At 35.7% G+C, this 25,172-nt stretch overlaps 2 protein-coding genes and 1 pseudogene across 2 annotated transcripts; 1 reads left to right on the plus strand and 2 right to left on the minus strand.

Moving 5' to 3' along the window:
- Positions 1-3,307: 3,307 nt before the first annotated feature.
- On the plus strand, positions 3,308-4,819 carry LOC114537721. The gene has a single exon (XM_028558817.1). The coding sequence runs from the start codon at positions 3,308-3,310 to the stop codon at positions 4,817-4,819; it is 1,512 nt and encodes a 503-aa protein (XP_028414618.1).
- A 725-nt stretch (positions 4,820-5,544) lies between these two features.
- LOC114537727 (G2/M phase-specific E3 ubiquitin-protein ligase-like) lies at positions 5,545-8,624 on the minus strand. Its single transcript, XM_028558821.1, has 6 exons — positions 8,443-8,624; positions 7,539-8,074; positions 6,880-6,975; positions 6,392-6,677; positions 5,975-6,072; positions 5,545-5,595 (listed from the first exon to the last, which is right to left on the minus strand). The coding sequence occupies exons 1-6, from the start codon at positions 8,582-8,584 to the stop codon at positions 5,545-5,547; spliced, it is 1,209 nt and encodes a 402-aa protein (XP_028414622.1). The 5' UTR covers positions 8,585-8,624.
- A 3,413-nt stretch (positions 8,625-12,037) lies between these two features.
- LOC114537728 lies at positions 12,038-24,737 on the minus strand (annotated as a pseudogene).
- Positions 24,738-25,172: the final 435 nt, after the last annotated feature.

A 25,172-nucleotide genomic window follows, 5' to 3' on the forward strand; every position in this document is an offset into this window, starting at 1 on the left:
TCGTAATTAATAGGAATACAAAGGTATTCTGGAAATTTGTGTTCGGCCTCAAATACTTTTTTGCATATTTGCGCCGTGATATGTGTGTTTTATTGTATATCACTGTACACAATGCGTACTTTTTTGATAGGAAAAGAAAGATTTGCTGGGAAATGTTTAAGATTTAAAAAAATACTACATTGGAAAGCAGCTTCTTGATTAACCTAGACAATGGGGTTTAATTTTGTAAATTGCGCCGTATAGTTTTGATTAAAGCCTTTGGATTGTAATTAGAGAATGATATTGACAATTAGCCTTCAAAATTGCTCTTCTTGATTGTCAGTTAATTAAAAAAGTCTGGACATAGTTATATCACGAAAAGTATATTGTTTCGGTAGTTTATCCTAATAATAACACAGTCTATATTTACTTGAGAGGTTGTTTCTAGAATTTTCTTTTCTTTTCCCATTATTTTTTTTCTTATTTGCGCTATGATTTTTGCGTTGCATTTCACTTTACTGGAGACAATGTACACTTTTTTGATACGAAAAGAAAAATTCGCTGGGAAATGTGTAAGAGTTTCAAAAAGACTACGGTGGAAAAAAGCTTATTTTCTCAGATAAATAATTAACTTTTTGGAGATTGAACCATAGCTTCGAATGAAGACTTTCCATTGTAATGATTGCTATTGAAAAATTAGCCTATAGGCAAGGTTCATATATGAACTAGCCATGTTATTGTTGTAGAATTACAACAAGCCTGGATACAATTATATAAGGAAAAGCATTGTCGTGGTAATTTATCGTAATTAATAGGAATACAAAGGTATTCTGGAAATTTGTGTTCGGCCTCAAATACTTTTTTGCATATTTGCGCCGTGATATGTGTGTTTTATTGTATATCACTGTACACAATGCGTACTTTTTTGATAGGAAAAGAAAGATTTGCTGGGAAATGTTTAAGATTTAAAAAAATACTGCATTGGAAAGCAGCTTCTTGATTAACCTAGACAATGGGGTTTAATTTTGTAAATTTCGCCGTATAGTTTTGATTAAAGCCTTTGGATTGTAATTAGAGAATGATATTGAAAATTAGCCTTCAAAATTGCTCTTCTTGATTGTCAGTTAATTAAAAAAGTCTGGACATAGTTATATCACGAAAAGTATATTGTTTCGGTAGTTTATCCTAATAATAACACAGTCTATATTTACTTGAGAGGTTGTTTCTAGAATTTTCTTTTCTGTTCCCATTATTTTTTTTCTTATTTGCGCTATGATTTTTGCGTTGCATTTCACTTTACTGGAGACAATGTACACTTTTTTGATACGAAAAGAAAAATTCGCTGGGAAATGTGTAAGAGTTTCAAAAAGACTACGGTGGAAAAAAGCTTATTTTCTCACATAAATAATTGGCTTTTTGGAGATTGAACCATAGCTTCGAATGAAGACTTTCGATTGTAGTGATTGCTATTGAAAAATTAGCCTATAGGCTAGGTTCATATATGAACTAGCCATGTTATTGTTGTAGAATTACAACAAGCGTGGATACAATTATATAAGGAAAAGCATTGTCGTGGTAATTTATCGTATTTAATAGGAATACAAAGGTATTCTGGAATTTTGTGTTCGGCCTCAAATACTTTTTTCCATATTTGCGCCGTGATATGTGTGTTTTATTGTATATCACTGTACACAATGCGTACTTTTTTGATAGGAAAAGAAAGATTTGCTGGGAAATGTTTAAGATTTAAAAAAATACTGCATTGGAAAGCAGCTTCTTGATTAACCTAGACACTGGGGTTTAATTTTGTAAATTCCGCCGTAGTTTTGATTAAAGCCTTTGGATTGTAATTAGAGAATGATATTGACAATTAGCCTTCAAAATTGCTCTTCTTGATTGTCAGTTAATTAAAACAAGTCTGGACATAGTTATATCGCGAAAAGTATATTGTTTCGGTAGTTTATCCTAATTACTAACACAGTCTATATTTACTTGAGAGGTTGTTTCTGGAATTTTCTTTTCTGTTCCCATTATTTCTTTTTCTTATTTGCGCTATGATTTTTGCGTTGCATTTCACTTTACTGGAGACAATGTACACTTTTTTGATACGAAAAGAAAAATTCGCTGGGAAATGTGTAAGAGTTTCAAAAAGACTACAGTGGAAAAAAGCGTATTTTCTCACATAAATAATTGGTTTTTGGAGATTGAACCATAGCTTCGAATGAAGACTTTCCCTTGTAGTGATTGCTATATTTTGAAAAATTAGCCAATAGGCTAGGTTCATATATGAACTAGCCATGTTATTGTTGTAGAATTACAACAAGCGTGGATACAATTATATAAGGAAAAGCATTGTCGTGGTAATTTATCATAATTAATAGGAATACAAAGGTATTCTGGAATTTTGTGTTCGGCCTCAAATACTTTTTTGCATATTTGCGCCGTGATATGTGTGTTTTATTGTATATCACTGTACACAATGCGTACTTTTTTGATAGGAAAAGAAAGATTTGCTGGGAAATGTTTAAGATTTTAAAAAATACTGCATTGGAAAGCAGCTTCTTGATTAACCTAGACAATGGGGTTTTGTAAATTGCGCCGTAGTTTTGATTAAAACCTTTGGATTTTAATTAGAGAATGATATTGACAATTAGCCTTCAAAATTGCTCTTCTTGATTATCAGTTATTTAAAACAAGTCTGGACATAGTTATATCACGAAAAGTATATTGTTTCGGTAGTTTATCGTAATTATTAACACAGTCTATATTTACTTGACATGTTGTTTCTGGAATTTTCTTTTCTGTTTCCATTATTTTTTTTCTTTTTTGCGCTATGATGTTTGCGTTGCATTTCACTTTACTGGAAACAATGTACACTATTTTGATACGAAAAGAAAAATTCGCTGGGAAATGTGTAAGAGTTTCAAAAAGACAACGGTGGAAAAAAGCTTATTGTCTCACAAAAATAATTGGCTTTTTGGAGATTGAACCATAGCTTCGAATGAAGACTTTTATGGTTGCCGAATTGTAGCAAAATTCAATACAGGCAATTTATATGCAATTCACTGTTAAAATATTCAATAAACTCATATAATATTCAATAATCACAAAAATGTTCAATATACCCCTTTGTGTAACATTGTGTAACTGCGTTAAATATTCAATGCGACAGGCGAAATCTTCACTAAATTACACTGTAAAATATTTAACTCGGCAAAAAATATATTCAATAAAATCTCGAAAAATATTCAATAGCTTTGGAACAGCGGTCAGTAGCATCCCCTCTGCTTTACTTGGCCTTTTCACCAAGCGAAGTGTTATTTCAAACATGGCCGAACAAACTTTTGAAAATGAAGAAAATGACAACCCCTCATGGATCGATGTTTTTAACGGAGTTGATCAGTTACTGCAGATGATTAACGAAAAAGTCGACGATGGAAGGATATCCTTTCATGAGGCTTCTTTAATTTTCAACAAGCTTGAGACAGCTTTATCAATGGTTGTAAATCTTACCACATTGGATATCGATTTAACAGACAACACTAGACTTGTACTACTGCAGCTTTCCCAGTGTTTGACAGAACTACACAACTACTGGGCAACTAGAATAGCCAATATAAGACGAGCGATAGTCACTCTGCCCAATTTAAGAATTGAAAATGTCAGCATGTCAAGTGATCCAGGTAGACCATCTCTATCTATACCAAAGGAAATTCTTGAAGACCTAAGGAACTCTGGGTACTCATGGACTGAAATTTCGAAAATTTTACAAGTATCGAGATGGACTGTACACCGTAGGGTACGGGAATATAATTTGCAACACCTTGACAGATTTTCTGACATATCTGATGATGAACTAGACCAGCTAATCATGGGCTACATAACGAGACATGGCAATACCACAGGTGAATCCTACCTTATTGGCTACATTAGATCTCAAGGTATTCGTGTTCAGAGAGACAGGGTACGTTCTTCCCTAACGCGTGTTGATCCTGAAAATACTGCCCTTCGTTGGGCATGCGTAATTACTAGGAGAGTTTATACAGTTCCAGGACCAAATGCTCTCTGGCATATAGACGGTAATCATGCTTTGATTCGATGGAAGTTTGTGGTGCATGGGTGCATAGATGGTTTTTCCAGGCGGATAATTTACCTTCTATGTGCAGACAACAACCGGTCCGACACTGTTGTGCATGTTTTTGCCGCAGCAACTGACGAATTTGGTTATCCATCCCGAGTTAGAGGGGATCACGGAGGGGAAAATGTTCAAGTAGCAAGGTTAATGGAAAGAGAGAGAGGTGAAGGGAGAGGAAGTTTTATTGCTGGGCCATCGACAAGAAATCAAAGAATAGAAAGATTATGGAGGGAGGTATTCCGTTGCTGTTTATATTTATTTTATTGCATATTCTATGCCATGGAGGAAACTGGTGTCCTTGATTTGGACAATAATGTCGATCTATTTCTACTGCATTATGTATATTTACCGCGAATTAATCATTCTCTTCAAGAGTTCGCAGCAGCCTTTAACAATCGCCCCATGAGAACTGAGAACAATTGGAGTCCAGAAAAAATTTGGGCAAATGGAATGATAAATCACGCCGTTAGACAGCATTTAGAAAGGCATGAAATTGAAAACATTGAACTATATGGCGTTGACTGGAATGGTCCTATTCCTGCCGAAAATCAAAACATTGTGGAGGTGGAACCACCGAACTGCCCATTTCCAATTGAGTACCTTCATCAACTTCAAGATCATGTTAATCCGCAACAAGAATCAAATAACTATGGTATAGAACTGTTTACACAAGCGAAAGACTTTCTGAATGAACTGTTCGAATAGCAAAATTGTTAATGTTAGTGTAATTTTTGCAGTTTAAGCTTCGCGTTTTCCGGAAACGGCAAACGGCAGGGCCTGTGCCTAGGGTTTTCGGAAAACGGGTCCATTTGCTCTTTATTGCATGCCTTTGTCGTTACACGTATATCGTAAACTTAAACATTCTAATATAATGTGAACATTTAGTCATCAACAGCTCATCAACAGCTAACAAAATTAGGCAAGCAGAATACAAAAATGTTTTCCAGATGCCACAGATGTAGGATTGCCTTATCGGATTATCTATGTTGAAATTTACAAAATTTCTATATTCACTATATCTCGTACAACAAACTAAGAAAAAAGGCATCTATAAAAAAAGGTAACAGAATGTAAACGACTTAAAATAGGATACACTACACTGTCAGCTATTCTGCAACAACAGTCGACGACTTTCTATCCATTCAACTTCAAGACTGCATCATAGATGTTGCCAAAAACAGCAATTTAACATAACAACATTAAAGAAACTACTTTTTACTTACAGTAATTAGAACTGGATACTTTAAAGGATAAGTTCAACAATATTCATGGAAGAGAAAACGATTTATCTTTCCTGGTGGTGGAAATTACACCTAACACTGCTGCTTTAAATAGCTCATAACTTTCTTGGCTGAACCTTGATGGAAAAACCAGCTTGAATAGGCAAGTAGACGCAAAAATACTTGCCGCATCTGGTGATGTCGCAGAATTCACTGGCTTCGTTCAGGAAATTGACCTGCACACGCTGGTTTTTCTTTTATCTTTAATTTACAACAATTTTACATAACAATTCTCTTACAACAATCTCAAAACAATCTGAACCAATCTCGAACAATCTCCATATAATACAGTTCTACACATTTACTTATAGTCCCGGTTCGGAAACCGTTCTGACGTACTTCGTTTAACTCAAACCACTAACTTGGCACAAACAAATTACCTTGGACATTGTGCCCGCGTTTCGATACATTTTGGCAAAAACAACTAGTTAATACATTTAGGATCGTTTCCTGTTATTTTTCGCTATTTTACATTCATCCTGTTTTTCCATGCATTATGTAGTAAATATATTTATTATTCACATAAACACACTGACAGTGACAACCACGCACATTTACTAACATATACACACATACACACAATATTTCCGACAGGTGATACTTCTACGACAATATTTTCCGTTGGTGGGGGAAGAACGTAAGAACAGCCCGTTGAAAATTTTATGAACTTATCAATATCTAAAAAAGATACCATTATAGTGATTATTGGTATAAATATGCATCGTGAGTTGCTAATCTCTACTTGCGCTCTAGGGGGCTGTTCACATGAGCCCGGTCACAGAGATTGAAATGAGTAAATAACACGATTTTGGTAGTCCTGTAATCATACTCACAATAGCCTGTGATTGTTCTGTTTCAACAAGACTTTTCAATTCTTCAAAACCATTCCACGCTTCGTTAAATCTCGTTAACCGGGCTCATGTGAACAACTCCTAATTGTTCCATGCAATCTTCTGTTGTCTATAGGTAATTGAAAATTTTTAATGTAATTATTTACCTTCTTCAGAGCATTCTTCCACAAATCTCTGTAACATGTTAAACACTGCCAAACCACTAGCTTCAATACCAGTTTCTTTCAACTTTAATAATCCCTTTAAATATTCTCGCGTTTTAGTCTTTGCACAGTGAACAAAATGCTGTAAAAACTTGTCTGGATAACGTCTGATAACATCAATTACACCAAGAGTTTTTAGACCACTAACGAACTGCTCCAACATAGGCACATTTTTCACTACAGCGCAATGTGCAATTATTGCTTGGACAACAGAAAGTCTATTTTCATTCTACAAAAGAAAAATATAAAATATAGAATCTATTCATCCCGTTTAATCAGCACAGCAATTCATTTATGTTTTGGCATGTAGAATTAATAGAAAAACAATTAACACTATTAACTTTTAAAACTAAACATAATTGATTCACTATAGCATTTAAAATAACCAAAGTAAATTCTGTTGCAGTTGAACTAAATCGATCAAAACTTACTGTGACTTGACATTGCAATCCAGAGTTTGCAAGCAGACTTTGAAACTCAAGTGACTGGTTCATTATGTCTAAATCAGACTTTTTTGACATCATGATCTGTTGGTAGAAATACCAAATACTCTCTTTATTTCATTCAAATTTATGATTCAAGAGAAAAACCTAACACAACTGCTAGGCACAACCAGAGGGATGCTTCCAAACAGGGTATTTTGCCCCAGGCAAAAAATCAATGTTAGAAATATGTAGTCCTCTTTTCTGAGTTACACTGACAAAAAGTTCTGCCCAGGTTGGTACAGGTCAGGTAAAGCAATATATTAGGTTTAATATTGTAAAGAATGTAACCCCAAAATGAAGAAAATTACATTTTGCAGCTATTTTGCCCTTGGAATTGCAGTCCTAATGGGAATTTTCCCTGGCCCCAAATTTCTTCCTAATACCCCTGATCACAGCCAAAGAAAGCATGTTAGAATAAGTAACTGCAAAATGTTCTGAAAAAATATAGCTCTGCAAAGTTCATAAAAGTAAATATTTGTGCACAAAAATATATTTAAAGGGCTGGCTTAAAGCAAACTAAATTAGAGCATGTTTTTTCATGAACTATTTACTATTATGCTATATGTTTTATATCAACATTATATTGACTTTATTACAATATTTACCTGTTCAACATAAGACTTTATCTCATAATCATGAATGTCATGGATAGATGCATATGCAATGGCTTTATTGATATCTCCAGTAGCAACATAATAATATTGGGAAGGTGTGAGATAGGGAAATCCTGGCCCATTTTGACAAAGACTGTGTGCAATCATGGTGCCTAGCATTTTTGGCATACCACACGTCAATGCAGTGTGGTTGTAGTGGAACTGTAGCTTATCAGAGGGGCCTTCAAAGATACGAACTGATGGGTTGTTGACAAATTCCTTAAAAACATCAGAATAAAACTCACGAAGGACACCACCAGTGTCTACAGCTGGTTGTTGTTTGTACTGGACAATGAATGGATGTGTAGGATCAAAACTTGGATGCTTATATACTTGAAGTGCATCAGATAGCAAGTCCTCTGGATCAATCTTTATTTTTCTTGTATCGTTGCTGATCTTGACACTTAACAACTCAAATACACTCTTGGTTGGAACCTTTTCATCATCTATTCCATCACCTTGGACACTTTCACTTGTGGTGACTGTTTCTACAAAGCAGTCACAAATTATTTCACAAATTTCCTTCTTGCCTATTTCCTGTTCTTTACTCCAAACCAACAAATTTACAAAGGTCACTGTATTTGAAAGAGGATCCAGCTACTGAAAATCATGTAACTTTTTTAAACAAATTTGTTACACTTACATTTGTCCTGAACTAAACAATTTTAATAAATCACAAATAATTAAAAAAAAGAAAAGACCAATCTTAATTGGCCAAATTTATTATAAACAAACTTGTTGGATACACACACTTCAAAAACAAGTTTGTTGGGTTGTGTAAAAAACTGGTCAACAAGATGACTATGATACTTTCCATAATCTCAATGGATCAATAAAAGAAATTATTAGGTTATACCTCCAATTTCAGTTGTAGTATCTAGCCCTTTAATAAGCTGAACATCATCATCTAAAAGATCAGCTATGGAAAGGTCTATATCTTCATGATTTTTTGATAATACGTCTCTGATTTCTGACTCTGTTTTTTGTGGAAACATCATGCAAAGTTGAACTGTACTGCTACAATTTGATGTGGAAGAACCTGGAGAGCCAAGATCAGATCCATCTTTTTGAATATTGGACGACCAAATCAGTTGACTGATTCAAACGTACGTAAAGTTTTCCTTGACCAGCAATCACTTTTACTCGTGAAAAATCCCAGAACTGGCCAGGGCTACACACTGGTGTTGAAACAGTTTTCCTACTAACTTTCACAAAAGTCAACTTCTGTAACATTTGGAAGTCTAACACTGATAACTTTGCATATTTTTCTCATTAGTTTAGGGATGAGCCGATTAATCGATAAATAATCGGCAAAGCCGATTAATCGGCCTTTTTTAAAATAATCGGTAATCGGCTGATTATTGCCTGATAATCAGCAAATAATCGGCAATAAGACTTTTTCTGTTTCTGCCAAGAAAATGATAAAATAACTGAATGAAAGTGAATAGATTTTCAATTTTTCACGTTGCGGGCGTCAAAAAAGTGAAAAAACCCACGTCTTTTGTCTCATCTGTGTTAATGGGTTTGAGGAAGTCATTAAAAACAGTTAAGCCACCGACGCATTCCGATGCCTGAGCAACGCATTCCTATGCAATGAGTCATACCATAATGTGTTTTCTGATTGGCTAAAATAAATCATGATGTTTGTTATAAAATGCAGAGGAAATAATTTTCTAGCAGTATTACGAGAAATTTTCGCAGAAGCTAATGGCGCACACGGTAAAAAGTGCAGTTTGGACATATTTTGACATTTTGGAAGATGACAACACGAAAGCTATGTGTAAAGTTTGTCAGGAAAAAGGCTCTCGAGTTATAATCAGCAGAGGAGGAAAAACATGCAAGCAGTTCACCACGAAAACATGCGCAATCACCTCCGCAAGCATCCGACGGAATTTCTTGCACTTTCATCAGATAAAAGGAAAAGAATATTGCCAAAGGTAAAAGAACACTACAAGACACAAACTCAAGCACAGTGACAATGAGAAAGAAACTAAAAACGCAGATGTCATTTGAAAAAAGTGTTGAAGCCGGTCGAACTTGGGATATGAACAGTCGTCAAGCCCAGCATATTACCAAACTAATCGGTGAAATGATAGTTCTCAACAACCAACAACTATTCCTAATTGCCGAAGATCTGGGTTTTATGCATCTGATGAAACATGTAGCCCCACGTTATCATTTAGCGAGTCAACACCACTTTAGTGATGCTGTAATTCCCAATTTAGTGAAACGAGCCGAAGCAGCTGTTGCCAAAATGTTGGAAAAGGCAAAACATTTCTCCTTTACTTCAGACATTTGGACATGTTCCCACAACAACGATGCGTTCATTAGCCTGACAGCCCACTGGATTGATGAAAATGAAACAAAGTTCCCGCGGCAGTCAATCGTACTACAATCAAGTTTCTTCCCCGGAAGCCACACTGGGCCGCGAATCACTGAAAAGTTTACAAGCATGTTGTCAAAGTGGACTATCGACAGTTCAAGATGTTACATCGTTGTTACTGACAATGCGAGCAACATGACAAATGCCGTACAGTTGGCCGGTTTGACGGGCAGCCCATGCTTCATTCACACACTGCAGTTAGCGATCAGCGATGCTATCTTTTCCCAAAGAAGTGTCAGCAACATGATTGCCAAGGCGAAACGAATGGTCACACACTTTCGTCACTCGACGCTTGGAAGTAGCAGGCTAGCAGAACTCCAAAGTGATCGGGGTCATCCAAAGAAAAAGTTGATTCAGGATGTGGCGACAAGGAGAGTTAAATTATAAGTTATTGCCGTGTGCGTTACAACCATAGGCGGCCCAAAATTGGCGGCGAAAACTTTTTTGACTATTTGTCAATGTAATGTATAATATATAATTACATGTAGGAAGCTCTTTTTTACTTTACGAAACTTACCACTTAGACTATGACAAAATACATCAATTATATTGACCGAAACTAATAAAAATATATAGTAAACTAATCTCTGATAATTTTCCTCACTTCTTACATGCGAATTACGATTTAAAACTACTTTTAACATGACAAAATACAGCAATATTTTTATAGTTTTTGATCAAAAATATTTCGTACGATGCGGGATGACAGTGGTCTCTGTATTCATCATTGTTTTGAAATATTTTACATGATCCTATTGGTTGAAAATAGAAACAAACTGTAAAGTATTTGAACGAACTTTTTTCAACCAATAGGATCATGTAAAATATTTCAAAGCAACGACGAATACAGAGACGACTGTCATCCCGCATCGTACAAAATATTTTTGATCAAAAACTATAAAAATATTGCCGTATTTTGTCATGTTAAAAGTAGTTTTAAATCGTAATTCGCATGTAAGAAGCGAGGAAAATTATCAGAGATTAGTTTACTATATATTTTTATTAGTTTCGGTCAATATAATTGATGTATTTTTTCATAGTCTAAGTGGTAAGTTTCGTAACGTAAAAAAGAGCTTCCTACCTTATGTAATTATATATTATACATTACATTGACAAATTGCCGAAAAATTTTTCGGCCGCTAATTTTGGGCCGCCTATGTTACAACCTTGAAACTTGACAAATGTTTCGCATGTTTTAAAACGATAGTGTTTGTTTTATTTATTAACCACCAATATCAATATGGATGTTTTTGTTTCGTTTTGCAGATGGAATTCCACTTACTACATGTTGGACAGGCTGTTGGAGAATAAGAGGGCTGTCACACTCTACTCTGCTGAAACACCAACCACAACTCTTTCGCCCAACGAGTGGTCATTGATGGAGAAGGTCCTTCGCTTGCTTCAACCGCTCGAGGAATACACTAAACTGATGAGCAACAACAATTCGTGCATATCCGAAGTGATTCCCGCCATTACAGTGTTGAAGAAATTTGAGAAAGTGTTGAGAAAGAGTGTTGAGAAAGAGTCAGTAAGCCGCAGTGATGGGCCGCATCCAGCACTGTGGTCGTGTTTTGATGAGATAGTTGCATCTGACGAGTGTGTTACAAGTCTTGAAGAAGAGATCAACGCATTTCTCAGTCTTCCATTGCAACCGTTACAAGCGTGTCCCTATACCTGGTGGGTCTCCAACAAGAAAGCCTATCCAAGTCCACCAAGTTCAAGTGTTTATTCCGAGCATGTATTCAGTGAGGCCGGGAACATTTCAACTGAAAACCGCAGTAGACTAGCTCCACATAAAGCTGACAATATCCTCTTTTTACATCATAATCTACCAAAACTCAACTTTGAATATTGACATGCGAGAATGAAGCCGATTTTCATTGTAAATCGTGTATATTGTAAACATTAAAACCGCATTTACAACTTAATGGTTATTCATCTTGTACTTTTCCTTTTAATTTTTAATTAATCGGCAGCTACCGATTAATCGGTCGATTAGTTCCAATAATCGGCTCATAAATAATCGGCCTCAGTAATCGGCAATTTTCTTTATCGGCTCATCCCTACATTAGTTGTTCATTGTCATGACATCCACAGTCCCGCTAAACAGAACATCATCTTTGCATATAGAGTAGTCTGGGACAATACCACCAGATTCCTGTGATTCTTCCTCAGCTAACTGAGAAACATGATTTAAACATATAAGTTTAAATGTCTTCTTTTCAGGAGTTTTTTTCTTTTGCTCTTTTGCATATGAATGGCTTACTCTACGGCGCTTTGGAATCTGAGATGATATATTGGAGGATACAGAAATAGTGTTTGCTTGAAGCAAGTCACGAGCCCTGCGCACCACCCCAGTCACATTTTGTGTGTCTAAAGTAAAATATTTAATTAAGGAAAAAGGTAATTCCTGCACAAGGTCTAGCCATTTAGCCTTCAAGGTAGGCAAGAATAATATTTAGAGGAATGATAACACCTCAAAATATATTCATGCATATATACCTAAGTTAGGGGTTAAGCTGAATATACTGTGACATATCTTGGTTGGTATATTTAATATTTATACTCGTTTATAAACTATGAAACAATGGTCGTTGCTGTATTTATGTAGCAGTTTATAACAAAATGTTGTAGGTTTGATTTCTGTCAACTCATTCATACAAGCATTAATAAAATAGGCTGTTTGACTTTAAACGTTACTATAGTTTGTGTTGTTTAATACTCTTAAAACATAGCGATATTATATTATAAACAATACTGATATGGTACATACCTAGACGACTTTGACTCGTTACTCAACTATCTTATGTATTTGCCACAGGAAGATTGCTAGTCGATTGCAGTCCACCACTCACAGCCATACGATTTCTTTTGGTGATAACCTCCTCTACAATTCTGCGTATTTCAGACTTTCTGTCCGTAGATTATAAATGTAAATTTATACTGCTCGTAAAAGAAACGTGAAAAAAACGGCAGAGCACATGCAGCCTCGCTCGCCTCGTTTCCAGGCGACAATGACCGTATATCGACTATGACTATGCTATGGTCAGTGAACTGCTATGGTAAATTGGGAACTATGGTCCATTAATTCTTTCGCTGTAGACCGCTGTTCCAAAGCTATTGAATATTTTCCGAGATTTTAATGAATATATTTTTTGCTGAGTTAAATATTTTGCAGCGTAATTTAGTGAAGATTTCGCCTGTCGCATTGAATATTTAATGCAGTTACACAAAGGGGTATATTGAACATTTTTGCGATTATTGAATATTATATGAGTTTATTGAATATTGTAACAGTGTATTGCATAAATTGCCTGTATTGAATTTTGCTACATTTCGGCAACCATATAGTACTATATTTTGTGATTGTCGGAAGTCCGCGAAGACAGCAGCAACAAAGTGAGAACGGCAGAGCTTTGCTGTCATTGGTCAAAATGACCTTTTTTAAATTGACTATTGAGTCAATTTAATCATAAACAAAAAAACTATATTTGATTTAAAAATACAAATATATATGATTTCTAACTCCATTTTTTAAAAAGAAGCCAAAATAAGCCAGAAAATAAATATAAGCCAAACAAAGTTTAAGCCAAGCGCAAGAAAAATAAGCCAAAATCGAAAAATTTGGCTTAGAGCCAAGTTGGCAACCCTGGTTTTATTAATTAATCTTGTTTCAAACACTTCACCGACTGAGGATTATAAGGAAGGATTGGGTGTTCAAAAGATCATCACTGAGGCATGTGCAAGTTGACAATTCATTGCAACTGCCTCCCTCAATTACGCTAGCCAGCTCATTAATCAACATACCTACCCATCGATTTGGATTACATAATCCCTGGCAGCCAGAAGACGCCTGAAAAGATAATGTGATTGGTTCATCATCATCATCCAGGGTTGATAATTCAAATTGCTTTGAGAAACTAAATGCACGTACAGCGTTGTTTGTACACAATTAAGATCAGACAGGGGTTTATTATTTAATCTTGTTTCAAACACTTCACTGACTGAGGATAATAAGGGGGAGTTAGGCGTTGAAAAGATCATCACTGAGGCATGTGCAAGTTGACAATTCATTGCAACTAATTTTTAAAATTAAACAGACCTATCTGAAAGTTAAGTTTGATTGTAATTCTAAGAAATTACATTAGTACAGAAGGGTTAACATGCCCAGAGTAGCCTTATATTTTATCAGCCTCTCCCATATGTTGTTCCAAGTGAACACAAAATGTCATTAAAGGTGATCCGCGGCAGTGCGTGCGCATCTCATGTTAACCCTTCTCATGTTAACGTAATTTGTTAGAATTACAATCAAACTTCAACTTTCAGATAGGTCTTGTTTAATTTTAAAAATTAGTTGCAATGAATTGTCAACTTGCACATGCCTCAGTGATCTTTTCAACGCCTAACTCCCCCTTATTATCCTCAGTCAGTGAAGTGTTTGAAACAAGATTAAATAATAAAACCCCTGTCTGATCTTAATTGTGTACAAACAACGCTGTACGTGCATTTAGTTTCTCAAAGCAATTTGAATTATCAACCCTGGATGATGATGATGAACCAATCACATTATCTTTTCAGGCGTCTTCTGGCTGCCAGGGATTATGTAATCCAAATCGATGGGTAGGTATGTTGATTAATGAGCTGGCTAGCGTAATTGAGGGAGGCAGTTGCAATGAATTGTCAACTTGCACATGCCTCAGTGATGATCTTTTGAACACCCAATCCTTCCTTATAATCCTCAGTCGGTGAAGTGTTTGAAACAAGATTAATTAATAAAACCAGGGTTGCCAACTTGGCTCTAAGCCAAATTTTTCGATTTTGGCTTATTTTTCTTGCGCTTGGCTTAAACTTTGTTTGGCTTATATTTATTTTCTGGCTTATTTTGGCTTCTTTTTAAAAAATGGAGTTAGAAATCATATATATTTGTATTTTTAAATCAAATATAGTTTTTTTGTTTTATGATTAAATTTGACTCAATAGTCAATTTAAAAAAGGTCATTTTTGACCAATGACAGCAAAGCTCTGCCGTTCTCACTTTGTTGCTGCTGTCTTCGCGGACTTCCGACAATCACAAAATATAGTACTATATGGTTGCCGAAATGTAGCAAAATTCAATACAGGCAATTTATATGCAATACACTGTTACAATATTCAATAAACTCATATAATATTCAATAATCGCAAAAATGTTCAATATACCCCTTTGTGTAACTGCATTAAATATTCAATGCGACAGGCGAAATCTTCACTAAATTACGCTGCAAAATATTTAACTCAGCAAAAAATATATTCATTAAAATCTCGGAAAATATTCAATAGCTTTGGAACAGCGGTCTACAGCGAAAGAATTAATGGACCATAGTTCCCAATTTACCATAGCAGTTCACTGACCATAGCATAGTCATAGTCGATACGGTCATTGTCGCCTGGAAACGAGGCGAGCGAGGCTGCATGTGCTCTGCCGTTTTTTTCACGTTTCTTTTACGAGCAGTATAAATTTACATTTATAATCTACGGACAGAAAGTCTGAAATACGCAGAATTGTAGAGGAGGTTATCACCAAAAGAAATCGTATGGCTGTGAGTGGTGGACTGCAATCGACTAGCAATCTTCCTGTGGCAAATACATAAGATAGTTGAGTAACGAGTCAAAGTCGTCTAGGTATGTACCATATCAGTATTGTTTATAATATAATATCGCTATGTTTTAAGAGTATTAAACAACACAAACTATAGTAACGTTTAAAGTCAAACAGCCTATTTTATTAATGCTTGTATGAATGAGTTGACAGAAATCAAACCTACAACATTTTGTTATAAACTGCTACATAAATACAGCAACGACCATTGTTTCATAGTTTATAAACGAGTATAAATATTAAATATACCAACCAAGATATGTCACAGTATATTCAGCTTAACCCCTAACTTAGGTATATATGCATGAATATTTTGAGGTGTCCTCTAAATATTATTCTTGCCTACCTTGAAGGCTAAATGGCTAGACCTTGTGCAGGAATTACCTTTTCCTTAATTAAATATTTTACTTTAGACACACAAAATGTGACTGGGGTGGTGCGCAGGGCTCGTGACTTGCTTCAAGCAAACACTATTTCTGTATCCTCCAATATATCATCTCAGATTCCAAAGCGCCGTAGAGTAAGCCATTCATATGCAAAAGAGCAAAAGAAAAAAACTCCTGAAAAGAAGACATTTAAACTTATATGTTTAAATCATTTCTCAGTTAGCTGAGGAAGAATCACAGGAATCTGGTGGTATTGTCCCAGACTACTCTATATGCAAGATGATGTTCTGTTTAGCGGGACTGTGGATGTCATGACAATGAACAACTAATGTAGGGATGAGCCGATAAAGAAAATTGCCGATTACTGAGGCCGATTATTTATGAGCCGATTATTGGAACTAATCGACCGATTAATCGGTAGCTGCCGATTAATTAAAATTAAAAGGAAAAGTACAAGATGAATAACCATTAAGTTGTAAATGCGGTTTTAATGTTTACAATATACACGATTTACAATGAAAATCGGCTTCATTCTCGCATGTCAATATTCAAAGTTGAGTTTTGGTAGATTATGATGTAAAAAGAGGATATTGTCAGCTTTATGTGGAGCTAGTCTACTGCGGTTTTCAGTTGAAATGTTCCCGGCCTCACTGAATACATGCTCGGAATAAACACTTGAACTTGGTGGACTTGGATAGGCTTTCTTGTTGGAGACCCACCAGGTATAGGGACACGCTTGTAACGGTTGCAATGGAAGACTGAGAAATGCGTTGATCTCTTCTTCAAGACTTGTAACACACTCGTCAGATGCAACTATCTCATCAAAACACGACCACAGTGCTGGATGCGGCCCATCACTGCGGCTTACTGACTCTTTCTCAACACTCTTTCTCAACACTTTCTCAATTTCTTCAACACTGTAATGGCGGGAATCACTTCGGATATGCACGAATTGTTGTTGCTCATCAGTTTAGTGTATTCCTCGAGCGGTTGAAGCAAGCGAAGGACCTTCTCCATCAATGACCACTCGTTGGGCGAAAGAGTTGTGGTTGGTGTTTCAGCAGAGTAGAGTGTGACAGCCCTCTTATTCTCCAACAGCCTGTCCAACATGTAGTAAGTGGATTCCATCTGCAAAACGAAACAAAAACATCCATATTGATATTGGTGGTTAATAAATAAAACAAACACTATCGTTTTAAAACATGCGAAACATTTGTCAAGTTTCAAGGTTGTAACATAGGCGGCCCAAAATTAGCGGCCGAAAAATTTTTCGGCAATTTGTCAATGTAATGTATAATATATAATTACATAAGGTAGGAAGCTCTTTTTACGTTACGAAACTTACCACTTAGACTATGAAAAAATACATCAATTATATTGACCGAAACTAATAAAAATATATAGTAAACTAATCTCTGATAATTTTCCTCGCTTCTTACATGCGAATTACGATTTAAAACTACTTTTAACATGACAAAATACGGCAATATTTTTATAGTTTTTGATCAAAAATATTTTGTACGATGCGGGATGACAGTCGTCTCTGTATTCGTCGTTGCTTTGAAATATTTTACATGATCCTATTGGTTGAAAAAAGTTCGTTCAAATACTTTACAGTTTGTTTCTATTTTCAACCAATAGGATCATGTAAAATATTTCAAAACAATGATGAATACAGAGACCACTGTCATCCCGCATCGTACGAAATATTTTTGATCAAAAACTAAAAATATTGCTGTATTTTGTCATGTTAAAAGTAGTTTTAAATCGTAATTCGCATGTAAGAAGTGAGGAAAATTATCAGAGATTAGTTTACTATATATTTTTATTAGTTTCGGTCAATATAATTGATGTATTTTGTCATAGTCTAAGTGGTAAGTTTCGTAAAGTAAAAAAGAGCTTCCTACATTATGTAATTATATATTATACATTACATTGACAAATAGTCAAAAAAGTTTTCGCCGCCAATTTTGGGCCGCCTATGGTTGTAACGCACACGGCAATAACTTATAATTTAACTCTCCTTGTCGCCACATCCTGAATCAACTTTTTCTTTGGATGACCCCGATCACTTTGGAGTTCTGCTAGCCTGCTACTTCCAAGCGTCGAGTGACGAAAGTGTGTGACCATTCGTTTCGCCTTGGCAATCATGTTGCTGACACTTCTTTGGGAAAAGATAGCATCGCTGATCGCTAACTGCAGTGTGTGAATGAAGCATGGGCTGCCCGTCAAACCGGCCAACTGTACGGCATTTGTCATGTTGCTCGCATTGTCAGTAACAACGATGTAACATCTTGAACTGTCGATAGTCCACTTTGACAACATGCTTGTAAACTTTTCAGTGATTCGCGGCCCAGTGTGGCTTCCGGGGAAGAAACTTGATTGTAGTACGATTGACTGCCGCGGGAACTTTGTTTCATTTTCATCAATCCAGTGGGCTGTCAGGCTAATGAACGCATCGTTGTTGTGGGAACATGTCCAAATGTCTGAAGTAAAGGAGAAATGTTTTGCCTTTTCCAACATTTTGGCAACAGCTGCTTCGGCTCGTTTCACTAAATTGGGAATTACAGCATCACTAAAGTGGTGTTGACTCGCTAAATGATAACGTGGGGCTACATGTTTCATCAGATGCATAAAACCCAGATCTTCGGCAATTAGGAATAGTTGTTGGTTGTTGAGAACTATCATTTCACCGATTAGTTTGGTAATATGCTGGGCTTGACGACTGTTCATATCCCAAGTTCGGCTTCAACACTTTTTTCAAATGACATCTGCGTTTTTAGTTTCTTTCTCATTGTCACTGTGCTTGAGTTTGTGTCTTGTAGTGTTCTTTTACCTTTGGCAATATTCTTTTCCTTTTTATCTGATGAAAGTGCAAGAAATTCCGTCGGATGCTTGCGGAGGTGATTGCGCATGTTTTTCGTGGTGAACTGCTTGCATGTTTTTCCTCCTCTGCTGATTATAACTCGAGAGCCTTTTTCCTGACAAACTTTACACATAGCTTTCGTGTTGTCATCTTCCAAAATGTCAAAATATGTCCAAACTGCACTTTTTACCGTGTGCGCCATTAGCTTCTGCGAAAATTTCTCGTAATACTGCTAGAAAATTATTTCCTCTGCATTTTATAACAAACATCATGATTTATTTTAGCCAATCAGAAAACACATTATGGTATGACTCATTGCATAGGAATGCGTTGCTCAGGCATCGGAATGCGTCGGTGGCTTAACTGTTTTTAATGACTTCCTCAAACCCATTAACACAGATGAGACAAAAGACGTGGGTTTTTTCACTTTTTTGACGCCCGCAACGTGAAAAATTGAAAATCTATTCACTTTCATTCAGTTATTTTATCATTTTCTTGGCAGAAACAGAAAAAGTCTTATTGCCGATTATTTGCTGATTATCAGGCAATAATCAGCCGATTACCGATTATTTTAAAAAAGGCCGATTAATCGGCTTTGCCGATTATTTATCGATTAATCGGCTCATCCCTAAACTAATGAGAAAAAATATGCAAAGTTATCAGTGTTAGACTTCCAAATGTTACAGAAGTTGACTTCTTGTGAAAGTTAGTAGGAAAACTGTTTCAACACCAGTGTGTAGCCCTGGCCAGTTCGGGGATTTTTCACGAGTAAAAGTGATTGCTGGTCAAGGAAAACTTTATGTATGTTTGAATCAGTCAACTGATTTGGTTCGTCCAATATTCAAAAAGATGGATCTGATCTTGGCTCTCCAGGTTCTTCCAGATCAAATTGTAGCAGTACAGTTCAACTTTGCATGATGTTTCCACAAAAAACAGAGTCAGAAATCAGAGAAGTATTACCAAAAAATCATGAAGATATAGACCTTTCCATAGCTGATCATTTAGATGATGATGTTCAGCTTATTAAAGGGCTAGATACTACAACCGAATTTGGAGGTATAACCTAATAATTTCCTTTATTGATCCATTGAGATTATGGAAAGTCATAGTCATCTTGACCAGTTTTTTACACAACCCAACAAACTTGTTTTTGAAGTGTGTGTATCCAACAAGTTTGTTTATAATAAATTTGGCCAATAAAGATTGGTCTTTTCTTTTTTAATTATTTGTAATTTATTAAATTGTTTAGTTTAGGACAAATGTAAGTGTAACAAATTTGTTTAAAAAGTTACATGATTTTCAGTAGCTGGATCCTCTTTCAAATACAGTGATCTTTGTAAATTTGTTGGTTTGGAGTAAGGAACAGGAAATAGCCAAGAAGGAAATTTGTGAAATAATTTGTGACTGCTTTGTAAGAAACAGTCACCACAAGTGAAAGTGTCCAAGGTGATGGAATAGATGATGAAAAGGTTCCAGACAAGAGTGTATTTCAGTTGTTAGCATCACCAAAGATACAAGGAAAATAAAGATTGATCCAGAGGACTTGCTATCTGATCTTCAAGTATATAAGCATCCAAGTTTAGATCCTACACATCCATTCATTGTCCAGTAAACAACAACCAGCTGTAGACACTGGTGGTGTCCTTTGTGAGTTTTATTCTGATGTTTTTAAGGAATTTGTCAACAACCTCATTCGTATCTTTGAAGGCCCCTCTGATAAACTACAGTTCCACTCTACAACCACACTGCATTGACGTGTGGTATGCCAAAAATGCCAGGCACCATGATTGCACACAGTCTTTGTCAAAATGGGCCAGGATTTCCCTATCTCGCACCTTCCCAATATTATTATGTTGCTACTGGAGATATCAATAAAGCCATTGCATATGCATCTATCCATGACATTCATGATTATGAGATAAAGTCTTATGTTGAACAGGTAAATATTGTAATAAGTCAATATAATGTTGATATAAAACATATAGCATAATAGTTCATGAAAAAACATGCTCTAAAATGCCCTTTAAATATATTTTTGTGCACAAATATTTACTTTTATGAACTTTGCAGAGCTATATTTTTCAGAACATTTTGGAGTTACTTATTCTAACATGCTTTCTTTGGCTGTGATCAGGGGTACTAGGAAGAAATTTGGGGCCAGGGGGAAAATTCCCATTAAGACTGCAATTCCAAGGGCAAAATAGCTGCAAAATGTAATTTTCTTCATTTTGGGGTTACATTCTTTACAATATTAAACCTAATATATTGCTTTACCTGACCTACCAACCTGGGCAGAACTTATTATCAGTGTAACTTAGAAAAGAGGACTACATATTTCTAACATTGATTTTTTGCCTGGGGCAAAATACCCTGTTTGGAGGCATCCCTCTGGTTGTGCCTGGCAGTTGTGTTAGGTTTTTCTCTTGAATCATAAATTTGAATGAAATAAAGAGAGTATTTGGTATTTCTACCAACAGATCATGATGTCAAAAAGTCTGATTTAGACATAATGAACCAGTCACTTGAGTTTCAAAGTCTGCTTGCAAACTCTGGATTGCAATGTCAAGTTGCAGTAAGTTTTGATCGATTTAGTCAATTATGTTTAGTTTTAAAAGTTAATAGTGTTAATTATTTTTCTGCTAATTCTACATGCCAAAACATAAATGAATGCTGTGCTGATTAAACGGGATGAATAGATTCTATATTTTATATTTTTCTTTTGTAGAATGAAAATAGACTTTCTGTTGTCCAAGCAATAATTGCACATTGCGCTGTAGTGAAAAATGTCCCTATGTTGAAGCAGTTCGTTAGTGGTCTAAAAACTCTTGGTGTAATTGATGTTATCACACGTTATCTAGACAAGTTTTTACAGCATCCTGTTCACTGTGCCAAGACTAAAACACGAGAAAATTTTAATGGATTATTAAAGTTGAAAGAAACTGGGATTGAAGCTAGTTGTTTGGCAGTGTATCTTACAGAGATTTGTGGAAGAATGCTCTGAAGAAGGTAAATAATTACATGAAAAATTTTCAATTACCTATAGACAACAGAAGATTGCATGGAACAATTAGGAGTTGTTCACATGAGCCCGGTTAACAAGATTTAACGAAGTGTGGAATGGTTTTGAAGAATTGAAAAGTCTTCTTGAAACAGAACAATCACAGGCTATTGTGAGGATGATTACAGGACTACCAGAATCGTGTTATTTACTCATTTCAATCTCTGTGACCGGGCTCATGTGAACACAGCCCCCTAGAGCGCAAGTAGAGATTAGCAACTCACAATACATATTTATATCAATAATCACTATAATGGTATCTTTTTTAGATATTGATAAGTTCATAAAATTTTCAACGGGCTGTTCTTACGCTCTTCCCCCACCAACAGAAAATATTGTCGTAGAAGTATCACCAGATGCGGCAAGTATTTTTGCATCTACTTGCCTATTCAAGCTGGTTTTTCTATCAAGGTTCAGCAAAGAAAGTTATGAGCTATTTAAAGCAGCAGTGTTAGGTGTAATTTCCACCACCAGGAAAGATAAATTGTTTTCTCTTCCATGAATATTGTTGAACTTATCCTTTAAAGTATCCAGTTCTAATTACTGTCAGTATAAAGTAGTTTCTTTAATGTTATGTTAAATTGCTGTTTTTGGCAACATCCATGATGCAGTCTTGAAGTTGAATGGATAGAAAGTCGTAGACAGTTTGACTCAAACAAACTGTATAAGTGGGTGTATGTAATTCACTTAGATACTTGTTGCCAAAGAAATAAGTGCATTGAGCTCTGCCATAGCAGCCCAGCAAACAATGTTGATTTGTAACACCCAATCAACATTGTTTGCTCGGCTGCCTACGAGTATGATACTATACTGGATGTTGCACAATAGCTTACAGTGTAGTGTATCCCATTTTAAGTCGTTTACATTCTGTTACCTTTTTTTATAGATGCCTTTTTTCTTAGTTTGTAGTACAAGATATAGTGAATATAGAAATTTTGTAAATTTCGACATAGATAATCCGATAAGGCAATCCTACATCTGTGGCATCTAGAAAACATTTTTGTATTCTGCTTGCCTAATTTTGTTAGCTGTTGATGAGCTGTTGTTGATGAAAATGTTCACATTATATTAGAGTGTTTAAGTTTACGATATATGTGTAACGACAAACGCCAGACAAAGAAAAAATATTCACCTCAAAGGCATGCAATAAAGAGCAAATGGACCCGTTTTCCGAAAACCCTAGGCACAATCAGTGCTTCCCTCGAAGAAGGAAAATAAACAAAAATGATAAAGGAAAACTTTTGACTCTGCCGTTTGCCGTTTCCAGAAAATGCGAAGCTTAAACTGCAAAAATTACACTAACATTAACAATTTTGCTATTCGAACAGTTCATTCAGAAAGTCTTTCGCTTGTGTAAACAGTTCTATACCATAGTTATTTGATTCTTGTTGCGGATTAACATGATCTTGAAGTTGATAAGGTACTCAATTGGAAATGGGCAGTTCAGTGGTTCCACCTCCACAGTGTTTTGATTTTCGGCCGGAATAGGACCATTCCAGTCAACGCCATATAGTTCAATGTTTTCAATTTCATGCCTTTCTAAAAGCTGTCTAACAGAGTGATTTATCATTCCATTTGCCCAAATTTCTTCTGGACTCCAATTGTTCTCAGTTCTCATGGGGCGATTGTTAAAGGCTGCTGCGAACTCTTGAAGAGAATGATTAATTCGCGGTAAATATACATAATGCAGTAGAAATAGATCGACATTATTGTCCAAATCAAAGACACCAGTTTCCTCCATGGCATAGAATATGCAATAAAATAAATATAAACAGCAACAGAATACCTCCCTCCATAATTTTTCTATTCTTTGATTTCTGGTCGATGGCCCAGCAATAAAACTTCCTCTCCCTTCACCTCTCTCTCTTTCCATTAACCTCGCTACTTGAACATTTTCCCCTCCGTGATCCTCTCTAACTTGGGATGGATAACCAAATTCGTCAGTTGCTGCGGCAAAAGCATGCACAACAGTGTCAGACTGGTTGTTGTCTGCACATAGAAGGTAAATTATCCGCCTGGAAAAACCATCTATGCACCCATGCACCACAAACTTTCATCGAATCAAAGCATGATTACCGTCTATATGCCAGAGAGCATTTGGTCCTAGGACAGTATAAACTCTCCTAGTAATTACGCATGCCAACGAAGGGCAGTACAGGATTCAAACGCGCGTTGGGAAGAATGTACCCTGTCTCTCTGAACACGAATACCTTGAGATCTAATGTAGCCAATAAGGTAGGATTCACCTGTGGTTATTGCCATGTCTCGATATATAGCCCATGATTACCTGGTCTAGTTCATCATCAGATATGTCAGAAAATCTGTCAAGGTGTTGCAAATTATATTCCCATACCCTACGGTGTACAGTCCATCTGATAGTAAAATTTTCGAAATTTCAGTCCATTAGTACCCAGAATTCCTTAGGTCTTCAAGAATTTCCTTTGGTATAGAAAGAGATGATCTACCTGGATCACTTGACATGCTGACATTTTCAATTCTTAAATTGGGCAGAGTGTCTGTCGCTCATCTTATATTGGCTATTCTATTTGCCCAGTAGTTGTGTAGTTCTGTCAAACACTGGGAAAGCTGCAGTAGTACAAGTCTAGTGTTCTCTGTTAAATCGATATCCAATGTGGTAAGATTCACAACCATTGATAAAGCTGTCTCAAGCTTGTTGAAAATTAAAGAAGCCTCATGAAAGGATATCCTTCCATCGTCGACTTTTTCGTTAATCATCTGCAGTAACTGATTAACTCTGTTAAAAACATCAATCCATGATGGGTTGTCATTTTCTTCATTTTCAAAAGTTTGTTTGGCCATGTTTGAAATAACACTTCGCTTGGTGAAAAGGCCAAGTAAAGCAGAGTGGATGCTACTGACCGCTGTTCCAAAGCTATTGAATATTTTTCGAGATTTTATTGAATATATTTTTTGCCGAGTTAAATATTTTACAGTGTAATTTAGTGATGATTTCGCCTGTCGCATTGAATATTTAACGCAGTTACACAATGTTACACAATGTTACACAAAGGGTATATTGAACATTTTTGCGATTATTGAATATTATATGAGTTTGTTGAATATTTTAACAGTATATTGCATATAAATTGCCTGTATTGAATTTTGCTACATTTCGGCAACCATAGTACTATCATTCTAAAGGGTGTGTAGTGTGTACGCTTCTATTAATAACTATATAGTCTATAATGCTGTATTTATTATCAACTGCTTTATTTATATTATTAATCTTGCAAG

Source organism: Dendronephthya gigantea, unplaced genomic scaffold (assembly GCF_004324835.1).
Source record: "Dendronephthya gigantea isolate DGI-Jeju-01 unplaced genomic scaffold, DenGig_1.0 000163F, whole genome shotgun sequence".
Taxonomy (NCBI): Eukaryota; Metazoa; Cnidaria; class Anthozoa; order Malacalcyonacea; family Nephtheidae; genus Dendronephthya; species Dendronephthya gigantea.

Excerpts from the sequence above, each read along its gene's own strand:
- LOC114537727 (XM_028558821.1), bottom strand. The coding sequence starts at position 8,584 with ATGATGTTTCCACAAAAAACAGAGTCAGAAATCAGAGACGTATTATCA. Across the intron at positions 6,976-7,538 it reads TAAAGTCTTATGTTGAACAG|ATCATGATGTCAAAAAAGTC; the intron begins GTAAATATTGTA and ends TTCTACCAACAG. Across the intron at positions 6,073-6,391 it reads GGAAGAATGCTCTGAAGAAG|ATATTGATAAGTTCATAAAA; the intron begins GTAAATAATTAC and ends TATCTTTTTTAG.
- LOC114537721 (XM_028558817.1), top strand. The coding sequence starts at position 3,308 with ATGGCCGAACAAACTTTTGAAAATGAAGAAAATGACAACCCCTCATGG.